The 22,916-nt window shown below is 28.0% G+C and overlaps 1 protein-coding gene across 4 annotated transcripts in view; it reads left to right on the forward strand.

The window, feature by feature from the left end:
• simj (transcriptional repressor p66-beta simjang) overlaps positions 1-22,916 on the forward strand; it is a 93,776-nt gene that overhangs the window by 34,097 nt on the left and 36,763 nt on the right. For all 4 annotated transcript variants that reach the window (XM_075360115.1, XM_075360116.1, XM_075360118.1 and 1 more), the window contains exon 2: positions 16,269-16,341. In XM_075360115.1, the coding sequence (XP_075216230.1) occupies positions 16,292-16,341 (50 nt within the window). In that variant the 5' untranslated portion in view covers positions 16,269-16,291. The remainder of the gene's footprint in view (positions 1-16,268; positions 16,342-22,916) is intronic.

Raw genomic sequence — 22,916 nt, forward strand, 5'->3', positions numbered from 1 at the left:
ACGTCAACCTTTAATATATGGTAGAATTTTAGCGAAAATCTAATGTTTCTTTTGAAAACTTATTCTAAGTACAAAATCCACTCAAGCGAGCAACAACTAGTATAATTATAAAATTACACGCCATTCAGATCCCTTTCGATAAATTTAATGGTGTTGGAATACCTTAGATTGTTTTGTACCGGGTAACTTAACCGGTATATTTTAGGTGCGATCAGACTGATGGTCGACAGGTTGTAGGTGCTATATCTTGAAGAGAATTGATTTTATGAAAGGAAATAATATTAGCTATTTTTTTTTTTTTTTAATACAAATTGCATTTTTTTAAATTACATTTTTGAACGATATAAAAAATTGAATGATTAAGTGTTAAATGTATATTTAATTTTAAAAAAGAATTAAAATATAATAAAAATATTAAAGATTAAAATTTAAAATGTGATATGAATTCGTAGATTTAAAAAAAAGAAAAATAATTTTGATTTAGTAATTAAAACGAAAAAGTTTACAATAATTAAAACTTATCTATTAGATTAGAATAAATTTAATAAAAGTTTAGCAAAAAACTAACAGAGAACCATTGGGGAGCTATGATCGAGGCTAAAGAAATGGTTGGATGGTGAAAAAGGTCTCTACCCTTAGAGACCACGAAATGAAGCCGACTTTCCTACTCAGAGGCACCTCTTATTGAATTAGTTTTATTTTTACCGTAATATTTTCCCACCTTTTCAGGTAAGTCGTTACTGTTTTCGATTTTTATAATTAAAATAACCTTTTCTCTAACGAGTAAAAATAAAACTAATTCAGTGATAAAAATTACTGAAAGTTTGATTATGATGTGAGGAAAAGCCAGCCTCTTGCTGGGAATCAAAAACAGGACACGATATTTTGTCTATTATATATAGATATTTTATATACCGGCTGCACGACCAATTATTTTGCTATAAGCAAAACATCGTAGTCGGTGATGGAATTAATTCATATTTATACGACAAACGCTTTAAAATTTTCGTGTAAAATGTAATGAACTTTTACCGGAAATTGTAATTTATGACTGACAGAGTGGGGCATTTTTATCTATGCGGTTATGAAACTACTGCAAATAAATAATTACTGTATGTGGCACTATAACTTATTCCCTCCCGTTACCTCTGCGTAAACTCTCTGTATATCTTGCTGGTGTATGCGCGTGCCTATGAGTTAATTCATGTGAAAGCGTGCACACCGACCGTGAGGTAACTATGAATACGGTGACTTCTCTAATTGTTAGTTTCGAATCGTTGGGTATCGAAGTTAACGTGTATCAGCTTTTCCCTCCTTGTACTATTAACGCTTTGCCAACTGGCTAACTCGTGAAATCTGTCTTATCGTCTGCTGATGTATTGAACTCGACCAAATGTTACTTTAAACTATTCCAATGATAATTAAATATTATAATTGGAATTTGTTGAACGATTAATGTCTCAACATTTTACTATTAATGAATGGATAGTGTATTATCTATTTCAGTTATAGGTTTAGAAATATTTTTGAAATCTACTCTTACCTTGGCTGGTCTCACGAATTTAATAATTAATTTTTTTCAGGGGATTAATCATTCTTTACCCACGACGGCACGGAGACGGTATACGCGTTTGGGTAAAGGGGGTTACCATTTCCTCAAAAACTACTGGACCGATTTCGGTGGGTTTTTGCATTGCATAGGTAGGTATCACTTCAGAGCAAGTTCTTAGACATGTTTTACGGTTATAGGCCACCAGGGGGCGCTGCAGTTGATGCGTTTCTCTAAAACGGTTGGGTCGATTTTGATGCGGTTTTTTACATTACATAGGTATCGCCTCAGAGCATGTTCTTAGATTAGTTTTACGGTTCAGGGGGTGCTGCAGTAGATATGTTTCTTCAAAACGTGGGTTTTGTAAGTTTTTCCATATATATTAGCTTAAAAAAGAACTAACGAACAATTTTAAAAATATTTTTCATCCTGTTTTGTCAACATCGTTGATTAATGATGGGGTTGTTATAGCTTAATGATATACAGCCTGTTACAATTATTATTTTCAAACTGTTTTCGATCCACCCTTCCAAAAAAAAACCAGTGTGTACTTCAATATAAAAGTGATTTACTTGTTACCTCAATCTAAAAAGCATTAGCTCAGACACAGTAGTAGTCTCTTTGTCGTCCCTTTACATTCCTTACCTTATTTTATTAAGATGCAGTAAAAAAAGTAATTTAGAATAGGTTTGTAAATTATTTTGTTTTGTCGTGTCTTGCAAAAGAAATCTTTTTTTCATATGGATAGCCATTTTTTGTATAGGTCTATCCAAATTTAGATCGAGTGTAATAAAAATTGTAAGTTCACTTACAATTTTTATTACAAAAATAAATAAATACAGCCTATCTTAAAACAAACTGACAAAAAGTAATATTTTTTTCTCAATTCTTCTTTAAATTTCAACTTATGATTTCGGCGTCTCAAATGGAGGGTTAGCAGGTTATGGTAGTTGGTTTTAATTTGGTGTCAACTTCTACAGTATGAAATAAAAATATCTGATGTGGACACCACATAACTTCCTTGTACGCCTATTAAATTACATATACACATTTAAAAAAAAAATGAAAGTACATTAAATTTTATTTCATTAATAACTTCTGATATTTTGTCTTTTTGTTGTTGTTATTGAATTATTTATTGTAAAACATTTTTACAATAGCAGGTTAAGAATTATTAATAAATCAATATATCTAAATAAAAAAAAAAAAAAGTTAAAAATAAGAGATGAAGTCGGATTTGAACCGATGTGCCTTCCCCGGTAAGATCCAAATATTTCATTAATTAAAATTTTATTTGGCTGTAACTCTGGAACCAATGAAAATAAGTACCACTTATGATGATATATCGTTGAAAAGCTCTCAATGAGGGCTTATTACTGCAGTTAAGAAAAAGGCCTAAATCCAATTTTTTGGATTTTGGGCTTTTTTGGACACTTTTGGTCCAGTCGATTGCAATCAAAAGGGGAGGTGCACAACTAGATATTACAACGGTCCTAAATCCAAAATTTCAACATCCTACGGCTAATAGTTTTTGAGTTATGCGAGATGAATACGTACGTACGTCATACAGACGTCACGCCGAAACTACTTAAAATGGATTCAGGGATGGTCAAAATGATTTCCGTTAAAATCTGAAAAATCACGATTGCAATCACAATACTTCCTTCCATCCTACAAGGAAGTAAAAAATTGAAAAAGTGTTTTTTTTTTTTTTTTTTTTTTTAGTTTATAAATAATTTTGTTTTTGAAATCGAGTTTATTTTTTTTCGAATTGAGACTATGAGAATAGTTTTCAGTCGTCACTCGTAGGGAGTAATTTTTAAATAAAAAAAAAAAATATTTTTTTTTTTAATTGCATTTTTAACGATATTTTAGCATAGGGATGAATTTTTATGTAGTTTTATAGCATTTTCTAGCCTAATTGATCATTGTAGAACATTTTTTCCCCACCTTTCTTCTGATAAGAAAATGAGTATGGTCGGTCACAAGGACGATTACAACATTATCGCTGTGGGAATTTTAAGCTCTGTGCAAATACACGGTAAATTTAACGATATGTTTGCCAGTTTTTTCAATATCACATTTGTATACATATGAATCATAACGTCCTTTTATAACTATTATATATTCTTGCTGCATAACGGCGTTCAGTTTTCTTTTTTATTAATATAGAAGCTAACATTCGGATCTGGGTTTATTTTTCATTAGATGTATATACAATGCATTTTTTCGATATTAGTCATCTTCTTATTATAACATAGCGAACTGCGTTCTCTGTTGAAAGATATGACGTATTATTGATTTTTTTCTAAATTAAGTTAATTGTATTCACCATTTTTGGGTAGACTGGATGGAGGAGTACGTTGTGTAGTGTCTTTTTAGACATTCTTCTATTTGTTGTTTATTAATACAGTAAAATTTATCTGATGTTATTGTACGCATATCTGAAGCTGCTGAAATTTGTATTAATTTTGACTTCCTAATTCCCCCCTCGCGCGCGCGCAGGAACACACACACTTTATAAACTAGATAATAATTATAAATTATTTTCTTTTGTTTAAAGAACTGGTTAGGCATTTGTCCGGTTGGTTAATTACAGGTCAATGAACTTGTATCGAAAAGAAGCTGCTGTGTAGTTAGCGTCTGGTTCTCTCCCTCCACGCTGCAGTCGTGAACGGTTTCTTTCTATAAACCACTCATACAGAACGCTTTCATTCGACCTGCTTCCTTTTTTTCCTGCGCTTTTGCGCCAGTGATGTAATGCATTCGCTTGTTGTTTTTTTTTATTTTTTATTACCAGTAAAGGTAGGTATTGCGAAACTTCTTGAATACAGTTAAATTTACCATTTCTTTTTTAATAAAGCATTGTTTTTATGTCCGGGTCAAAATATAATATTTACGTTGTTTTATACTAATTTAAATGGATTTTTCTTCCTCTTCTTCATTTTAAAAGCATAAAATCACTGTTAGGTACAAAAAACTTTCCCATTTTGGAATTTTTATTTTATACTTTCCCGATCGATGTAAATACTTAAAGACCTGTCCTTAGATGAACGAAGTTTGTTTATATTGGGCGGTGTTCCATTTATTAGTATTATCAAGGTCACCTTCAAGGTTGCCTTCGATCACGTTCGTTATATTGAATGAATTGGCTTTAAAGAAGAAGTACTGCTGTCTATCTGACAAAAAACGATTCCCCGCTGGTTTTTTTTTATTTTTAATGATTTGATTACTGTAATAAAAAAAAATATTAAAATCTTGGCTACAAAAATTGCCTTCTCTCTCTCTCTCTCTCTCTCTCTCTCTCTCTCGTACACACACACACACACACACCTCTCTGTCTCACCGCGCGCGCTGGCCTTATGTCAGGAACTTAACCTAAAACCATGAAATATGGTATATACTTTGTGTATTTAGGGGATTGATGTTGAAATTAAACATTTTATTAGTTTTTGGATTTTAGGTTTTAACAAAATATAATAGCATTGAAAGTATCATTGAAAAATAATACTTACGTACTATTCTGCTCGTACTCCCTTTAATTGCATGTTGCAATAAAAATTGCTTTTGTTTAAGTATTTCTTGTACGAAACTTGGATCGTACGCAGATAAATAGATAGAGATTAAAAGAGCGGCTGGCAGCCTAAATGATTTCAGCATAAAATGGCTTTTGTGAACTTACTGTTTTTTCTGAGTTTACAAATTCAACTCTATGTTCTGAAAAAAAAATCAGGGTCTGACTTACAAGGTTGGATCGTATTCCTGAAGGAGAAAACTCTAGAAATCAAACGTTTATTTTATTTAAGTGCCACATATTCCAGGAAAAGATGTCTGGTGTCTCATCGGATTATTGACAATAACTTACACATCAGATGTTCTGTATAATCTTCCATACTTCTCAAATGACATGTGAATGAATCATGCCTAGTTAGATAACTGGGCAGTTACTAAGGAATCAAAAAGATCTCTATAATGTTCTTGAATAAAAAATCTGTAAATCTACATATTAGGTTGAATTATTTAATCTTACTTGTTTATTAAAAACTTTCTGTATTAACTTCTGCTATGGTAAGGGCTATACAAACACCAAATAGCAGTTGAGGATTGGTAAATGGAAAATTTTCAGTTTTACTTGTCAGAAAAGTTTTTCTCTTACTATCTTCAACTTCTCATGTCCATGACCCAGTTTAACTCAGCATTATTGAGAGACAAAAGGTCTAAAAGTTCTTAGGTTTAATTCCAAACTGGTGGAAAATGTAAATTCTATATTAAGCGTCGTAAGTGCTACTACCTTTCAGTACATAAGTGTGGTTTATGTTAAAAAATACATCCTGTATGCAGACATTACAAGTGCATTTAATAATGGCAGATATCTGAACCTGAAAGTTTGAGATACATTTTTCTTTTTGAGACTGAGATTAAGGTTTATAAATAAACTAGCAGACCCGGCAATGCTTCGCTATTGAGTATATATATATATATATATATATATAGATTAAATGAACAAAATTAAAAGTTTGATAAAACATTAAAAACTGAACATTACGGATCTTCACAAAATTTAATCTTTCACTTTTCCCCTTTCCCCTTTTTCGTTTTTCCCTTGTTCCTTTTCCCTTTATTTCCTTTTCCATTTCTCCTCCCCTTTCCACATCCCATTTCCCCCTTTTCCTATTATCCCTGTTTCCATTTCCCTTTTTCCCGCGCGTAAATCGGCCAACTAGTTTTTTTCTATAGCGAACATTAAAAAACATTGCCTTTTATATACATAGAAGAAGAAAGACAATTTATATATTTGTTTCGTAATTATCTCGACACCAGTACCACCTAGCGAGTCCATTTTTCGCAAAAATATTTTTTTTTTTCACGTAAATAATAATGTAATATGAATATGAGCCAAATCGGACCATAAATGCAATTTTTCCAAATATCTCAACCCCAGCGCCATCTAGCAGGTCCATTTTTTTGCAGAGGTATTGCTTTCCATGTAAGTAACACATATTCTGAGTATGAGCCAAATCGGACAATAAATTCAGTTTTTCGCAATATCTCGACCCCAGCGCCACCTAGCGGGTGCAGACTAATTCAGAAACCTTTGCGGGCGTGCGCACAACTCACCAAAGCATCGCAATCGGATGAACGGTTTAGGAAGGCATAAGAGACATACAGACAGACAAACATTCATTTTTATATATATAGATAAATCTTTTATTTTAATCGGTACATAATGATATATTACTTAGATCATGTTATTATAAAATAAACTGTAAATATAAAAATATAAATTGTAATTTAAGTCCATTTTAATTATTTAAAACATGAAATAAGGTAAGCACATTAAATGTAAAAAAGTATTTCAAAAATCATTCACAGTTTAGAAGGCGTTATTGAAAATATTTTGAGCACATATTTCTATAGTGTGCTCATTGCATCCTGTATGCAGAAAATTCAGAATTTTTGTAACAAAAATTTAATATTAAAAATTCACTGAAAAAGTAATACTGTTATCCAAAAAAATTACAATGAAATTGTAAACCATGTAAGAGTCTTACTACTCTTAACAGCCCGATTTCATTTATTAAACAACGGATAATCATAAGAATTGTATTATTTCTGTGAATATGATATGCATTACATACAGGGTCATTCACGGTAATGACCCTGTATAAATGAAATCTGGCCGGTAAGTTTTGTAACAAGTTTTTCTATTTTTTGCTTATCATATGGAACGGATTATCATATGCGAGACTTACCGTACGGTTTTCAATTTCATTGTAATTTTTTTGGATATCACTGCGTTTTTTTTTTTAATGAATTACTGATAATTATTAAAATTATCTTATGGATTTATTATTAAAATATATTGCCTTTCTAGAACAAACAAATATACATTTTTTTATTTCTAGGCCAGTTTTTTTTGTTGATAGTCATATTCATTTATTTTTCCTTTTTTAATAAAACTATAATGACCTTCACGAATCGAAGATCCGTGATGTAATATTGTACTTATTTGTAAGAGTAACCCTTGATTTTTATCGTATCGTATTCGTGGACACACTTTTTATATTGTTATGAAATGAACTTTTTTTTTATTTCTCCATCAAATAGTTCTAATTGTGAAATAAGCATTTTACCAATCGAATTTATTTCTGTTTTATGTAACAAATCTCTTTGTTGCCATATTTGCAACACTTTCCTACTGTTCGTGTTTTTTGTTTTATTAGCAGCTATAATCTATCGTAAACTAATACTTTTTTTTTTAATGAAATGATGTGAATTAAAAAAATTGTTTCATCTTCAGTACTTTCATTTACATAAGAGCATTTACTATTAAAACAAGCCGTAGTATATTTTCTTTTAAATTTTACTATTTCAAGTATACATTATATAAAGTTTGCTACCAAGCGGCGCGATTCGTAAACCCTCCTTTTTGAGGAAAAGTGACATATTCGAGCCCGCGGTTCATCAAATGGAAGAAAAAAACGTTGTCCAACAAAATTCGAGGTATTTTTTGAAAGTATTATTTATTACTAATCTAATTGAATTGAAATATAATGTTTTCATGCCTATTTTTTAAATTTTTCCACCATTTTCATTTCACTCTTAGGTTAGGTCATGTTTAGAACTGTAAACATAGTTCGTTCACTTCGCCGTGCTACCCCGTTCTGCGGACTCTTAGCGACGAAGTTCTAACGAACTTCTTGACTGTAAGCAATCTTTTAATTGTGGGTTAAATAAATTGGTATTGATTTTTTTTTAAATGGTTCAGCAGTTTATTATAAATGGTAACCGAAGTATAATAAGGTAAGCCAAAATATTATATTGAGTTATATGAAAACAATTTTGTTGCCTGGTTTGGTTGAGGTAATTATTATTATTTTTTTTAATGACTTTTTAGAAAATATTACATTTTCATAAATATAAACATAATGATAAAATTTTATAATATTCAACATACTGGTCTATAGACTCATTTTTATGGGTATCAAATAATTGATTTGATAGCCTGTTTTTATTTCTTAAATTCTCGTCTTTGAACATGGCATAGTAATGCCATAGTAATCTAGACAAGAATGTATGTAAGCATAAATGTTAATAATGATTACAATTTTAGTATTTTGTAAAGGCATTTCAAAGCAGAACCGTATGGTTTATTTATATTAAGCTGTATTTATATTATCTTAGAAGTATTAAAAGTTAAACATGGTTTCTTTCGTAATTTGTAGTTGAATTGCGTATAAGAAATATATCTTAATCTTCCGTCACACAAGCAGTTGAATTTTGTCAAATAGGTATCTATTTTTTCTGCATGGTTTTTTGCCTGTTCATGGCTTGGTCATTTTATCCCTGCTCGTTTCTCTTTTCAGACCTTTATTGACAATGTGAAAGAGGTGAAATTTTGTTTTCTTTTCTAAGTTTTATTTTTTTGTGTTAAAATTCAACCCATCAGAATATAGTAAAACGTCTTTCCAAAAGAAATAGAAAACTCAAACAGAAATCTTACTTGTGACAATTTGTACATCAGTGTACTTTTTGAGACCTATTAAAAAGAAAATTTTGTTTATTGGAACTGCTAGAAAAAAAAGATTCCCCAAAATTGAAAAAAAAAGATTTAGTTATCACAACTTCCATTTTGATTCTCTAAAAGCCAAGACTTTGTTGAGCTATACAGTTAAAAAGAAAATCAGTACTCATATCTGTTACACATGATAAAATTGAAATAGACACAGAATCAGAAAAACGATCATTGTTGCCAGCTACCTATGCAGCAAAGTTGGAGTGGATACTGTGAATAAAATGTTTTCTAGTTATTCTGTTTCAAGAATTACCAGAAGGTGGGCATTAATTCTACTTTACTCAATCTTAAACAGAAATAAATATACAAATATTTTTTTTCTATTTTAAAGTCCTATGACTTCCCCATTGAAATGAAAGCATTCTATAATAACCTGGAAATGGATATAATGAAAAAACACCTGATAAAATAGGAAGTGTTACTGTTGCCAGTTACATAAAAAGTTTTTTTTTTTTAAATGTGGTCTACAAAGAGATTGCAGAACATGAAACTGAAAAGCTTACTAACAAAATAAATGTAGAAGAAAAAAATTAGCAATACAACCATCACATGGGTCAAATGAAAAAAGATGTTCTCTATAAAAAACATTCCAAAATAATTTGCAATTAATGTTATCAAAATATTCCTTACTAAATTTTTTTACAATGTTTCAAATCGCTTAGAAATGTTTTCTTTATATTTCTGTCAAATAAATAATATATTTATGTATTAATATAAAAAAGTTTTTAAAAGTTAGAAAAATATAAAAAATGTAGAATATTTTAAAAATGTATTTTCACAGTCACATTTACTTTTTTTTAATGTATCTATCTGCCTTTTAAACATTATTAATGATTATTATTAGAACACTAAATAAAAAAAAAGAAAGAAGAATGAAATTAAAGATTGCTATATTTAATGAAAAAAAAAGAAAAAAGGAATAGGTGTTTGGTAAAACCCAACAGACTAAGACTATAAAAATTGAAGCGAGTGATGAAGGTTAATATTTCTAAAGAAAAAGGGGGTTGACTTTTTTTTAAGAATAATCGATTTATGTATTAATTGTGAAAGATTAATTTTATCTAAAAAAAGTGAATTTATTATGTAAAGTCTTGAAGATCAACCATATATCGTTATTGAGTTATTCAAATTTTAAGTTATTTGAAAAAAATGTGTATTTGAATATGAAATATTTCTACTATACAATCTCTAGTTTTGTTTTATGTATCTTACGGCCTTGTAATTTTTCTACTTTCTCTTAAGTGGTGGTTATCGTTTATGGAATTATTTTAAATGGTAATGAAGATATGCCCCGTTGCATATATTTATGATTGCTTGACTGCTTCAGGCACATTATTATCTAACTGTTGGGATCAATTAGACATTAATCTAATAGTTATATCAATTTAAAATTTTAAGTATGTGTTTGACTAAAATAAAATTTGTATTTATGAAATTAAAACCTGAAAAAGTCGCATTGATAATAATTATTCTTTATTCCCAAACTAAATTTATAAAAGAGTGAAGTGTGAATTCTCATTGATAAAGTGGTTTAAATTCATGATATTTCTGGGTTGATAATTACACATTAATTTAGAAGAAATTTAATTAAAATTTTAATGTAGTCTTGAAGCAGCGAATAAATATGATTAAAATGAATAGCCTTACTGAAATAATCAACTCAGTTTATTTTATTAAAAATAATAATATTATTATTTACATTAGGTTTAGATGCAGTAAAAAAATAAATAATGAATAATGGACCTTTTGTCATTAATTATCGATATAAGGTGTTCTAATAAAGAGATAAAACAAAGTTTTTTATACTTTAAGTTCGTACAGTATAACAAAATTATAGCAGAGTTGCAGCTTTAATAAATAATTTATTTTTATTCATGGTAATATTTAATATGGTAATTGTCATATTAGTATTAACACACTAAAACAACATTGATGTTAAACCAAATCCATTACATTCTAAAAAAAGCTGGTTTTTGTATAGAACTCAAAATATATTTTCTTATTATGTATTTAAAAATTGTTATTGACTTTATGACTTTACTGATGTTCTTATTTATTAGTTTTTTATTTCTTCATTAAAAAAAAAATATTCCACTGTGGTTTGTTGAACATTTTGATGTTGGACCTAACTATTGTGTGGTAGAACATGATAACATGCAGTTAGGTAATAATTACTTGTATCATTGTGAGAATGTCACAATACTTGATATAATAATAATAATTAGTTCTATCTGAAGAAAGTAATTTTTATTACAAAAATTTACTTCCACCAAAAAATCAGAAACTATTTCTAAGAATGTGATTTCTTACTTTAACACTGATAAGGTTTCAAACTGTTTCACTCTGACCAAACTGCGATTAGACTTTTTTTAAATTCTAGTCTGTGAAATGAAATTAAAACGTTAGAAATTTGTATAAAAGAAATACTTTTGGAGGTAATTGCTTCCAATGGAGATTTGATGGAATGGTTTATAGTTTAGTTGGATGCACCTTTCATGCTACTTAATACTGAAGTAAGTGAGATGTTTTTGGTCCTCTGCACCTGTTCCTGGATAACTGTTTAATTCTTGAGGAAGAGTAAGTTTTATTGCTACATGTATTCAAGGTAGTCCATGTAAAATCATTTACCAGTGATGTGTGCTTACCTCATCTAAAATATACACCTTTGATAAAAATGCTCTGATCTGAGAAATTGTGGGAAGTTGAGTATTTACTTCATAGAAGAGGCTTTGGGTGATTCCTCTGTGGTCTTTCCTTACTCTCCTTAGCCCTTCTAAAAGATAAATTGCTAATAATGCTTTTGTATCTGGTTGACATTTTTGTGCAATTGTTTATTATTTTGAAAAGATATACTTGATTAATAATTTTTTATTTCATCTTTGACCAATTTTGTATAGAAAGATACTGGTATAATATTTATCCCAAAAAGGGACAAAATTTAGAGAAGATTTGGGAGACTAAATAATTAAAAATTATAGTGTGGTTATAATTAAAAATTATAGTGTAAGTTTCAGACATGTCATTTTATCATGGCTGTTCACAGTGTTATTAGGGAATCCTAATCATATTCATGTGTTTATGTTTGTGGATATGTAGACTGAATCCAGACAGCTCCCACTCTCTGAAGAGCTGTTATAAGAAAGTGCATAATATGACTTCTTGGCATCATGTGTTGTATTCCCTATAAGAGTAAATCTTTCTCTCTCAATACCCACTTTATTGTGGTTTTGTTGATCCTGTCTTCTCTGGTTGTGTGTATGTATTTAGGATGAGAAGGAGATCTGACTGCATTCAACAAGCACCTCAGCAACATGTTGGACATTTTGTGTTGCCATCAGCTAGAAGAGTTCCCAGACTGGTCCACATTTACAACACATTCCTGAAACTATTCAAATATATGAACACAATACCATAAGTCAACAGATCCCTTCCAACACCCTTACGATGAATCCAATAAGTTGCAACAAACAGATACCCCCTAGGGAAAATGTATCAAAGATAAGATAAAAGTTAGATATTAAGAAAGGGATGATCAATTCTCAGACAAATTGTTAAAAGACAGACAAACCAAATTGAAGGAATAGTTTATAAGCAGTTCTTTAGGTGCTCATATCTTACCTTGAATTGAACAATTCCTCCAGATATTAAAGTCACCAGAGAATAGGTCAGGGTTCCTTAAGAACAACCCTAAAATTTCTTTCCCTCATCCTAAGAATTACATTGCATCTGGTAGTATCCAAGTGAACAAAAAGCATGTCCATTCTGGAGAGTAAATTTTGCCCTAGGTTTAATCCATCTGTTTCCTGTCTATTGTAGGGCTTTACAATAAACTCCTGCAAATTAATCAGTTTGAAGTGGTGTTCAGGTTTCTGTTTGTGATAAAAAATCTGTAAAAACATTGAATCCAAAATGATTTGTATCATGTTTTATTTAATTTATTATTTTTTATTCATCTGGATTGTACTTCTCCATACGATTACATTTTCTTTACTGTATTACTTCTAACTAGAAGTTCATGAATTACGTTTACTTAAATTTTTCATTAATATGTATCTGATGTAAAATTTTTCTTATTAAAGTAAATGAAACTAATGTGTATGTAAATTAATTTCTGTAAGTTTTTCTTTATTGATAATTTTAACACTGTTAAAATTTTCTTTTTTTGAAAAAAATAATGTGATAGATACACATAAAAAGGTATGGTAGTTAGATGTGTTAAAATTTTATTTCATTATTTTAATAGAATTTTTTAATTGTTTAGTTGAGAAAATAGTGGCTCATTTTGTATTAACTGTTTTTTTTTTTTAATTTAGTAGTGGTTCAGTGTGAAATCGTTTTATCAATGGACAATTTAGTGTATTAACTGGATTTACATTACATTTATGTTTGAACTATAATTTTTTGATAAGATTGTAGTTTTCTGTTGTGTTAATCCAAGATGATCTCATTTTCACTTCAGTGGCTTGATATACTGTTAGTTAATATTTTTTATTCTAGAGTATCTTTTTAAAAATTACATTACTTTACATGAAGTTACATACAGCTGGTGCTGCTTTTCTGTTCCTAGTCTTCAAGTCAGTCTGTTATAATAGTCAGTTCCCTCCATGTTTTTTATCCAATTGCCTGTTCAACTTCATCTAACCACTTGCATCTTGGATGTTTTGTATATTATGTGCAACTTGGGACCATTTTAGCTACTTTAGGAAGTTGATCCTGACCCATTCTATTGACCAACAAGTTGTATTTTCTACAACTCTTTCAAGATGCCTGCAGCAATACTCATATTCTTATATTATTGTTTCTTACTCGATCCAAGTCTTTTCGCAACTATATCTCAGGAATCTATTTTAGATTTTAGTTGTTAGTAATTTTGGCTTGGACTTTGAAGTAAAATCCTAGATTTCTACCCCATACAAAAATACACTTTCAGTAAATGTGATTTAAAGCACACAACAGTTTTTTTTTATCTTTTCTTATGTTCTTATTCCAAAGTACACTGTTGATATGACCCTATGGATATTAAATTTGTAATAGTATTTATTTTTTTCCAAATTATATTTGTATTGCAAAAATGCATCACATTGTTTGAGTTGATTTATTGTATAGTTTAGATGTATATATATATATATATATATATATATATATATATACTTTTTTTTTACTCTGATATCACCTGTTTAAGTACATTAATATGATTGTAAGAAAGGAAGTCATTTGAATAGAATGATTTGTGATTTGTAATGAAATGTAAAACCTATATCCGGAAATAAACCCAGGATCTCTTTAATTACTTTTAGTCTTGTTTATAAACTATTTTTTGTCTCCCTAACTTTCTCAAGTTTTTTTTCACTAGTATTCATTTCATTTTTTTGAATTAACTGTTACAATTAGTGTAGATTTGTTAAATTTCTTCATTTTCTTTGTTGTGTTTTAATAGTTTATCAGCGCAACTATATACATGCACTTTACAATTATATAATTTTAAGATCATTTAAATTATTGGTACAGGTTTTGTATTAACTTTTGTTTATATTTATATATACACATATATATATATATATACACGCACACACATATATATATATATATATTTGTACACATTTTTTATGGGTATGTGTTTAGCCAAAATGAGAGCGAAAAGAATTATTGTAAAAGTGTTTTTTGTGATTATTAATATCGAATTGTTTCAGCAAATGGTTTCTGATAGAATTTTTTTTCTACATGTATGTGTATACATTACTATATCCATTACTTTTTTTAAGTGTTTGTCTAATGTCTAATTTATTATTATGCATACTCATAGTTCTCTAAAAATAGGACAGCATTGTTTAACTTTGGTTAGTTAAAGAAAATACCAGCACCTGTTAAATTATTTATAACTTCCTGTGTGATTGTTATCTTTGTGTTTGTTAACTATACCAGTCAACTGTGTTTCTTTAAATGTATCACTACTTTTGAATCTAATTTTATTTTCAATGCATTAAAACTTAATGTAGGAATAATATTTAACAAATATTTTTTTATTATAATTTTTGAAATTGCGTTGTAATGTTAAAAATAAGCAGTCGTAATTTTTTTTTTTGTTAACACTTATTTAGTACGTTTTATATTTTTAAATTTCGGTTTACTTTTTTATTTTTAATTTTAATTTTGCATGTTCCTGTTAGTCCTCCATTGTAATGGATACAATTTTCTTATCTTTTAAAATAAATCATTGTTTGCTTTGTTTTGATTTTTATTAATTATTTTGTATTTTAAATGTTGTGAATGTCAAAAAGTTTACCTCTGTAAGATTTATTATCTGTACTTTAATCATTAATTTAAATAACTACAGTACAATTTCATGCGTGTGTAATTTAATCTTGATATAAGTGATGTTTTAGGACATTTTACTTTATTTTTTATTAGTAATTCTGTAGGAGTTGCTTATCAGTAATTTAATAATATGTAGGCGATTTCCTGTAGATAATGAATGTGAACAAGATTGTTATTATTTTAGTTTTATTTTATTTGTTTGAATATCTTTTTAAATATTAATTAGTTAGTTATGTACGTGTAATACTTTAGAAGGGTTTGAGTCTGTAAGAAAATATTATATTTTCAGAAATGTAATTTTTTTTGTGAATTAAACATTTGTTTTTGGAGGTATTTGTGTGTGTATGTGTGATAATTTTATTATATAAATTAATGAATTCACCTTAGTAAAAATTTAAGGAAGGAGGTATTCTTCGCTTAATCATATATTATTATTTTATTTTAAAGGATGTGTTTTTGGAGATATTTCAGTATATTGTATACCGGTATTATTATATTTTGATATAAAAAGGTACCTTGAATATATAATTTATATATTCTACATTGTGCACTACTAATAATGAAAATAACTTGCTATTTTTTTAATAATGATTTAAAAATTATGGTAACCTAAAGGTATAGAAATTTTTAAACTGTTTCATTTTAACAGCCTCACTTATGAGATGAAATCATGTAAAACGATGTAGAAAGATGTTTTTAATACATCTACCCATGTTTATTTATTTTAAGAATATCATTCTTTAATGATAATTTAATTGATTTGTATGAAGTTTGTTTTCTTAAAATCATAAATTAGTTTTTACAAGTAATTTTTATATTTTTTTGCAGTGTTACACTAGGCCGTGTTTAGAATGGAAAAAATGGATGTGGATGAAGAGTGTGTTGTAGACCTAAGTGCTGGGTAAGTTTTAATAATTATTTATTTTATAAAATATAAATACTTAAAACAATTATATAAAACCAAACATACTTATGAAATTTACAAAAAAAAAAAACAAAATGTATATGGAAAAAACAATTGCGGTTACTAGTCTACAGTTGTGGTTATTAGTCTGTTTTAGAATATAGTAACATATCTTAAGAAAAATTACGACAAAAATCAAAAAGCCTAGAGACAATGTGATTAGACAAAATTAGTCTTTTCAGTTTGGTGCTGCCAGTACTGAACATCCAGTCTGTTGCTCTGTTTATATGTGGGTGTCCGATTATTCATTTTTAAAATATTTTGTGGTAAATTAGGAAACAGAGATGTAATTTAACATGCTGCCATTTTGTTAATAATTTTCTTTTTTTAACTGATAATATGAGTGTAATCAACACGTGGCTCTTGTACGTGTAATTTTTGACAAAATTTAATCGTTATAATAATTTTAAATAAAGTTATTATAGACTTAAAGAAAATCATTGAGTTAATTTATCAAAAATGTATTTGCTATTAATCTTTTTTTATATATATTACTAGGTTCTGTTTGTATACATAAGCCATGAAGGTTGTTAGTACTTTATGAGATTGTGTATTCATTATTTATTTATTTTCTTCTTTTACTTCATCTGCTAGTTTGCTAATAGAATTTGTCGATTATTTCTGTCTAACTGTTCTGTGGGGGGTAAGAAAGAAATGCTGGTAGGCATTCTGTATGTATATCTGCATTTTTTTATACCATTTTGTGAAGGTGATTTATCTGGTAGGTTCCAGTTAATTGATTATCTGTCTTATTTTTCCATATTTGAATATATATATATATATATATATATATATATATATATATATACTTCATGGCAGCTGCATAAAATTTATAGTTGCGTAAATCTGTGTTGTTCTTATATATTTACCGCTTCAATTTTATTTTCTATCATAATATATCAGATGCTAAACTTAAGAATTAACCACTGTTTCAGCCCAGAATACTTTACTCCATGTTTTGTTTACAATAATTCCATTGGTTTTTAATGGTTTTTTTCATTTGAAAGAAGATAATAAAACTGTAGCAGTGTGGGAACTGGATCTTATCTATACAAATGAGTTTTGTTAGTGGTGAAAACTGGTTTTTGAACACAATCTAGTTATATTCATAATGGAGAAATTTGTAATTATTATGGAAAATTGTAGTTCTTATTTTATTATATAGTTCTTATTTTCATTGCTGATGGAAATTTAAAAAAATATTTTTAAAGGAAACAATTCTGAAAAAACCAGAAACTGATAACAAATTTCATGAAGCAGACTTACTTTTCAGTAAAAATGTTTTGCTGTACCAATTTTAATCTTAATGGTAGTGGATGATATTAAACCAGCAGTTATAAGATTTCACAAAGCTTTGAAGCAATTGTCTAATAAGGATAGAAGGAAACTTAATCTTGGTTTTAAACTATATTACTGTAAGAAGATTGTTGAAATTTTACCCATTCCAAATGCATGGTTCTGATGGATTAACTTCTGTTAAAAAGGTCCACTACTGTCAGTGGTTTTTCTACTTTTATTTTTTTTAATCATTTCCTGGTATCTAAATGGTACTGAGTGTAGGATGAGTTGAAAAGTTGAACTTAAATCTAACTTATGTTATGATTGAGGATGGAAAGGTTAATCAATGGAGTAAATATATATATTTTTTTAAATTAAAAATTATTTTTGCCCTTTTAGAAAAATATTTTTGTTATCATAGGAAGTGATGTCCTGTGGTAATTTCTCCATGATTTTTGTTGTTTTTTATTAACATGGTTTACATTCAAATATTGTTGTTTGGTTTTATTACAAGCTTTATTTAATTTTTTATACTATACTATTTAAATTGCTTCTGTAATCTGTCTGTCTACGATTGGTGTAGGTTTGTAAAGATAAAATGAAGGATTAATTTTATTTAAGGGACCTTATCGCCATTTAAATCTAATGTTTTTCTATAGTGTAGATGTGATTCCTGCTTACAATAAGTTATTAGTAGTCTGAGGTACTGAAAACTTGCATAATTTTATCTAATTTCCTCTTCACTCATGAAAATGTTTTTATGGAGCTGATTTCACAGTGATTAGTCACCTTGAAATTAATATAAATATACTGTTAATAGTTATATGTAATAATGAAGTATTCAGTTTAATGATGGGTTTATTTTATGTTAAACATCCTATGTAATGTTTGCTTTAGTTGTAGTATTTGATATGCAAAACATGAATTACATATTGTAATTTCTACATGATTTAAATAAAATAGAGGTTTATTTATGATAACTGCACGCAATAATGTTGCTACTTTCCTACTTTTGTATTGTACTTTCACTGTTGTCTTACATTTGCTGTAAAATATTGTTTAATGATACCTATATTCTTAATCAATTCTCTTAAGCAGTATCTTAAATAATAGCTAAAATATCCATTGTATTAAGTATGAAACAACAATCATTAACAATAGTATAAGAAAGAATTACAAAGATAATATTTTGAGACTTTGGTATTGGATTTAAAGCTACCATAAATTATATAATAAATTTAATAAAAATGAAGAGGTTTTAAGAGAGATAAAAAAAGAAACCTCTGGCAAATTTGTACTAGAAGAGCTAGTTTGTGGGTTGATTTATTAAGAGACCCATGCTTAGTTAATTTAGTACCAAAAGGAAGTGTTCATATTGGGTGAAAACATTAATGTAAACAAATAGTGAAAATACTTATGTTATATACTAAATAGTTGAAATTAAAAGATTAGTGTTGAATAGAAAGGAATGGAGAAATGAAAGAAAACACCATTTGAGTAACTGGTGAAAAAAAAATCACAAACTCTTTTTTAACAGACTTCAAAAAATAAGATGACCAGTTAATTTATTTCTTTTTGTTTGACCCAACATAACTTTTCACCAAGTGCATCCAAATTTGGATAAGCAGTTTTAGACAATCTAGGATGATCCCATATCATCCCACATCATTATTGAGTGATAGTGGAACATATATTGAGAGGAAAACTGTATCTAAGCAGTAGAATGTATTTATTGCTTTTTGAAAAGCTTTTGTATTAAATACATGCTTTAGATTATTCTATATTTGAAGCATTCTTTGTAAGCAAGTATGTCTTTCATTGGGTTTTTAATTTTTCACATTGACACTCTTTCAACAGTCATACATTCTGAAAATTTTTTCAGGCATTTCATTACAAATATGTTTATAATCAGTAAAAAATGGTGTAATCTTGAGAATCATTTAAAAAGTGCTTGTTGATCAAGTCATGGCTTGTTGTTCTCTTTCAGGCGTTGTAATATTTTCTGAAGTTATTTTTTTCTTTGGAGATATTGCAAATCTAAAAAGAATAAAATTGAAATGACTTCAAAAAAAAATGTTTAACATCGCTTTGTAAGGAAAAAATATTTTTTTTTTAGTACATTCTTAATACAATTTTTGAAATATATTTTTTGAAGACAGCACCAAAGTTTAAAATTAACCTGAAGGCTTAATTCAAATAACTTCTGTAATCCATATCTCGTGGACTCATAATTATTTAAAATTTGTTACCGACTTAAAAGTAAGTTTCCAAGATTGTAGTGAGGGTGTAGTGGGTAAATGTTATTTTTCTTTTCAGTTCAGAGTTTACATAAAATCTAAATAAAATTTATTTTTGAATTCAGTTCAGTTTTTTCAGACAAATTTTAAAGAATCACAATTGTTATATTTTTTATTATATGCCTGCTTATATATAGTACAATAATAAATTTGATCCGAGTGTACTGAAATCAGTATTACCTGTAATGATTGATTAAGAATTTAAAACTAATCTGTATTAAAGATTCAAGCTGCTGACTTGAGGAAATTATACTGTATAGTTTCAGTAGAGTGCACACAAATTTCTCTTTATGTATGTATGTATTTATATATATAAACTGTAAAAACAGATATACAGGAGGTAAAATAAATTTATGTGTATTTATGAAAAATAATTAAATAAAGAAAATTTAGAACTAGATTGTATTTCCTTTTACCATAAGGAAATACTTATGTATTGAATATATTTTCAACACATAAGTATTCTTGTGTTATTCTTGTTTGTTAAACATTTCTCCTATTCTGACAACATTCCTCCTGCTTTACTAAAATTATTCTTCTATTGATGAAATAAAAAAAAACAATTTTGATTATTGAATAGAAGAAATTATTCAAGATTTCTGTTATTTATCCCATTTATTTCATGTTATCAGGATTGTATATTATTATTTTAGTAATTTTTATTTTGAAAATGTTTATAATAAATTTTATTTACATAGACATGTACATTTAATTAGTGGTGTGTGCGTATTTCTATGCTTATAATATTTCAGGTTCCCTATTTTTATAATCAATTTGTTACTGACTTTTATGTACTGGTACTGTTGTGATTATATTAAATTAATTATGAAGTAATTAAATTGTGTGTTTTTTATGTATATCTTTGTAAAAAAATTTGAAACATTAATTGGTAGTGATTTGTATTATTCAAAAAGAGTTAATCTGCCATATAAAAGATAAGTTTTTATAGGAATCTAATTTTTTTTTTTTAATATTTGCCTTGTTACATATTAGTAACTGGAGGTAATTTAATTTTTGTTGCAGAATATTTGCGTATTTTGTTCTGCTGTATTATTTTAATATTGCTTTGCCAATGATACGCAAATCCTGTTTGATTTAACTTTTTTTAAAAAAAGTATATGTTGAGGTAAAATTTGCAGTAAAATAAAAACATTCAGAAATATTAAGCTATATGTTGTAAGTTACACTTCACTTCCATATGACTAAGAACAATTGTATTCCAGTGTCAAACGATATTTAATGAACATTTTTTAGCTGCCTGAGTACTATTAATCAGACTGCATACCCGTGTGGATCTGTCTGTGTGGATGGAAATTGAGTGATGAAATGAATGTATACAAACTTCCTAGGGGCTTTACCACCGTACGTGCTGCTTGATTCACCCAGATTGCAAAACAGTTATAACCTCCCTGCGTTTGACTGAGGTCACTTGCATTCATCAGTGGTGCCACAACCAACAAAACTAATGTCAGCAGTCATCTTGACCGTAATTCTCCTGCTACTCACATGTTGCTTTTGGATAAAGTAACAAGATGTAATGCAGTTTACAACCATTGTTCCCAATTTCCAAAGTGAGCGTCAAGCAAATTTTCTGTATTAAGATTAAAAAAAATTGGTGGCAGATTGTGATAAAATACTGGGCTATCACTAGGCTCTTACACAGTTAAGAATTTACATATACTTCATGATACTTATACAAGTTATAAACAATGTTTTTAATGTTATAAACAATGTTTGCTAAAAAAGAAACAATATTTACAGCATTTTCGACTACGTATGTGTATAAATAAATTCTAGATGCTTTTAAAATAAAATACTTTTGGGATGAAATTCATTTGATTGAATTAAATAATAATATATAACCATGAAGAATTTTAAAGTAAATATTTATGATTAAATACTTGTTCAGTTAAATGAAATGAAATTTTTTTTATACATAATGAAATAAAACTATTCTACATGTAACTAAGTTAACTGCTGAGAGAATTGGAAGAATAATCACAAAATTATTTTTAAGAAGTACTTCTTTGGATTAATATTGTTGTATCATTTAATTTCCATGTTGAAAGTTTGCCAAAACACAAGAATTATGTTGTTGAAATGGTATTGTGAGAAACAATGTCCAGTTATTTCATATTATCCTGGATAATACTTACTCTTGTTTAATTCATCAATAATCTGCCTAAGAATGTTGAAGTGAGATAGTCTACAACAATTTTATATAATACCGTTTTATTTTTTATACCGCATAAATCCTAAAACTCATTTACGTAGTAAAATCCTACTGGAATCTTTATAGTTTACATTAAAATTTTTTCCAGTGTACAGTGAGTGCATTAATGTTAGTCTTGTTTGTTAAAAATCAAGCTTGCTCTTCATTAAGATAATTATTTCAATCTAAGGTGATACTTTTAATGCAGTTCATAATTAGCAAATTTCATCCTATTTTTCCATAATTTCCTATTAGCAAGTACATATGTATACTTACAGTGAGTGTGTGCACATGCATGTGTGACACACATGCTTACTAATAAAAATATATATGATTAAAACATAAATAATTTATATAATAAATGTAGGTTAAATAAAAAAACCATTAGCATTATGGATGCATATCTCAGAAATGGACTGACTAATTTTTATAAAGTATTGCAGGATATTCAGGATATTGAGAAATTAACACTTAAAAATGTTTATATAATTACATTTTATTAGTGTAATCAATAATAATAATAATGACAGGAATAATATAATCAATAATAACAATAATAATAGTAATTACAACCACAACAATAATAATAAATGTCAGTAATAATAATAAACAATGATTACATACAAAATAGCATTTAAAGTAATGTCAGGATTTATTTACAGGTAGTTAATCATAAAAACTAGAATTCAGTCCCCCTTGACAAAAGACACTATAATGATCGCTAA

This window comes from Lycorma delicatula, chromosome 3 (assembly GCF_047948215.1).
Source record: "Lycorma delicatula isolate Av1 chromosome 3, ASM4794821v1, whole genome shotgun sequence".
Taxonomy (NCBI): Eukaryota; Metazoa; Arthropoda; class Insecta; order Hemiptera; family Fulgoridae; genus Lycorma; species Lycorma delicatula.